The sequence below is a fragment of the Verticillium alfalfae genome, genomic scaffold (assembly GCF_000150825.1).
Source record: "Verticillium alfalfae VaMs.102 supercont1.1 genomic scaffold, whole genome shotgun sequence".
NCBI lineage: Eukaryota > Fungi > Ascomycota > Sordariomycetes > Glomerellales > Plectosphaerellaceae > Verticillium > Verticillium alfalfae.
The window spans coordinates 4,480,813-4,483,910 of record NW_003315038.1 but is presented as its reverse complement, the minus strand read 5'-3'; the positions used below and the strand labels follow the sequence as shown (position 1 = coordinate 4,483,910).

The 3,098-nt window shown below is 58.8% G+C and overlaps 1 protein-coding gene across 1 annotated transcript; it reads right to left on the bottom strand.

The window, feature by feature from the left end:
* Positions 1-1,642: 1,642 nt before the first annotated feature.
* VDBG_01364 (hypothetical protein) lies at positions 1,643-2,513 on the bottom strand (the record flags this gene model as incomplete). The annotated part of the gene is made up of 1 exon (XM_003009635.1): positions 1,643-2,513. The coding sequence occupies one exon, from the start codon at positions 2,511-2,513 to the stop codon at positions 1,698-1,700; it is 816 nt and encodes a 271-aa protein (XP_003009681.1).
* Positions 2,514-3,098: the final 585 nt, after the last annotated feature.

The window sequence follows — 3,098 nt, the reverse complement described above, 5'->3', positions numbered from 1 at the left end:
GGGATCGCCAGCGAGGCACCCAGCAGCGGGACGAAGCCTCATAAGCAGAAGCCATCCGTGTCAGCGAAACAACAGACAATACGGCAGCATCTGACAACGGCAACCTGGGACAGCTTGCTTGGTACGGGGCTCGGCTCCCATCACGCAGAGCTCATTTGCGATGGCTTACAGGGCGTGTCGCCAGAGGCCAAGACGTCATGCCGTGGACGTGGGGACGAAGCCCTGCTAGCAAACGGCAGGGCATAATCATCGATGAGATGAGGGAGGGGGGGGCCAGAGGCATGGCCTGGCAGCCTAGCGGTCGGAAGGGCTGGGAACCAACAGAATGGTGTTTGGCCCAGACGGCAGCAGAAACGGCAGCGGCTGTCGAGACGAGCTAGCCAAGCTACCTTGGTAGCCCAGGCGGTGTTGTGTGATCCTCATACCATGGCAGCAGTGATATGTGTGTGTGTGTGTGTCTGGGCGGGAGGGGGGAGGATGGGAAGTGGTTCGATGCAAGGAATGGGAAAGCCGTCTTGGAAGCTGGCGATGCCCTGACATGATCCCCCCCCCCACCTTTCCTTCCTTCCCTCACTGCTTCCGTCCCTGTGGTGTGCTGTGGTTGGTGCCAGCACAGCCAGGTGCCGCCCCCGCCCCCTACCTACCCAAGCTACCTAGTACGTAGGTACATGTTGGCTCTTGAGCCCTACAGCCCCCTCACAGGCTGCCGACCACAGGCTACGGCCGCGGAAGGTTAGGGCGGCAGTGGCCCTTGGGACAAGGACAAGGACGTCATGTTCCTCACAGCGCCGCCTCCGCCCACCCTGGCACCTTGGCAAATCGACCACAGCTGGTCTCTTGGCCCACACAGCCGAGTCCCGGATCGGAGCCCAGCACAGAGAGAGAGAGAGAGAGAGAGAGACAGACGAAAATCAATGCATCCTTTCCACCCCGGAGACCCAAGACTAAAAAGCGCCCCAGCCACAGGCCAAGTTCCTATTCTTAATCCGCCAAGGTTCGGACCCGCCAAAGCTGTCGGCGCAGGCGGCGCAAGGCAGGGAGCCTAAGAGCAGCACCCGAAAGGAGCTGCGGACACAGGCCGGTCGAGGCGCGTGTCAACCGACCAAAAGAGTTGGCATGGGCAGCGCTTCATTCAGTGCGAAGAGAGAGAGAGAGAAAAAAAAAACAATCCAGGCTGTAGAATACAGGTTGTGAGGAACATGCCCGCGCTGCACAAGAACAAACACATGCGCATCTTCAAGGAGCCATCTCGATCTGCTCCAGCCACATCGTAATCTGGCAATGGAGAATACCCAGATCAAGGAACGCGGAGCAGCCCTGTCATGCCCAGGCTCTGAAACGGTTGCTTCCACATGCTCCCGGATCGTCCGCCCCGGATGCCCACCCTGCCCATGCTTGGTCGCGTGTCCAGCCCTGGGAGCCAATCTCCGTTCGTGGCGTGGCTTCATCTGACGCCCAGCATATCACGAGCGAGCATGGTAAGAGAGCTAGATGCAAACTTGAATTGAAACCCCGTGGCTAAGTCAACAAAAAAACCCCAATTACCGACCTTACGTCTGTGGCGGAATATCCATGCCTCTTGTGCCACCTTTGCGTCTACCCCCAAAATATGTACGTGTCAGCCATGGTGCATGTTTAACTCTGAATATCCCGATACTAGCTGGTTGCAACGCGCCGCTTGCACATTGACTTCCTGACTACCGACGGCCCTTTGTGGGCACTGGCAGAGCTGAGCTTCCCTCGACCGGACCGCGTGTTGTGCCGGTCCGTCCTCCGCGACGGCCTCCTCCCCTACCTCTGGCGTATCGGGCTCGGGGACGGCCGTGTCCCTTTTGCGCAGCGGCAGGAGTATTGCTGCCCTCGTCGTTTTTGGGGCTCTGAGCATGGTTTGTCGATGACTTCGCCGGCGGAGACGCCGCAGGCTTGATGGTATTGATCGTGATGACCTGCTGGTCCTTAGGCTTGTCCTTTTCGACGACCACAGGCCCTTGATCTTCATGCACTCGGCCACACCCCAACTTTTCTGCCTCGCGCGATGTGGCCCGCATGGTGCGGCTAGGCGAAGGCGCAGACACCCTCCGCGGCGTCGCGCACTCGTCAGAATCATACTCCTTTGTCTCGCTCTTGGACTGGAACCGGCGGCGAGGAGAGACCAGCGGGAACCGAAACTCTGCCCGTGTCACGGGTGCCGCGCTGGGGGGCAGTACAATATTCTCGGGCAGAGGCGTAGTGGACCGCTGAGCGGGAGTGGGCGTTTCGACCCTGTTGATGAAGGGGCTGGGGTTGCTCCTGGCCGCAGCCAGGGCGCCGGGCGTAAACTCGGGAGCGTCCGGGTTCAGCTTGGAGCCCTCGCGGCGATGGCGTTGAGGCGTCTTGATGGGGGAGGTTGTGACGATGCATTCAAGGACAGCCTTGGGCTCTGTGCTCGTTGAACGGTCGGCATAGCGGGGACAAGAAGTCTCGTTCTGTTTGCATGGCTCTTTCGTGGCCCAGAGACTGGCGTATTTGCCCATGGATGCGAGCAGCTTTTCGTGGCTGCCTTGTTCAATGATCCGGCCATGATGGAGCACGACGATGTAGGTACCATCGCGAGCTAGAAGCGGCTGGCGTTCGTCCTCAGCCCTGTCAACATCATAACTGCTCAGGGGAAGGCAACACTGGACAAGGTCCAGCAAGGTTCGTAGGGCCCCCATGATAATGAGGCCAACGATGAAGATGCTGATAGTGCGGAACGGCAGCTTTACGTCCAAAAGAGTGAGACGGGTTGGGAAGGATTGCAGAGTCTGGAGGTGGGAGACAAGACCATGAGCCAGGTGTCTTCTGTTGAGGGAGAACATGTCACCCGCCAGGGCAGGCATGCGACACACAAGTGCCTTCCCAGACGGAGCAGTGACGGCGAGGAAGGCGGGCATGATGAAGACGATCGTTCCTGCAGTCATCAGTGAGCGTACTGAAACACGTGAAAATATCATGTTTGCTTGTCATTCGTCAATAGAAGGCCGTGCCTGCTCGTGCTCATGTATCTAGCTGTGCCTGCTCCTCTCTCTCTCTCTCTCTCTCTCTCTCTGCGTCAACAGTGAAGCACCTTTTTACTGCCC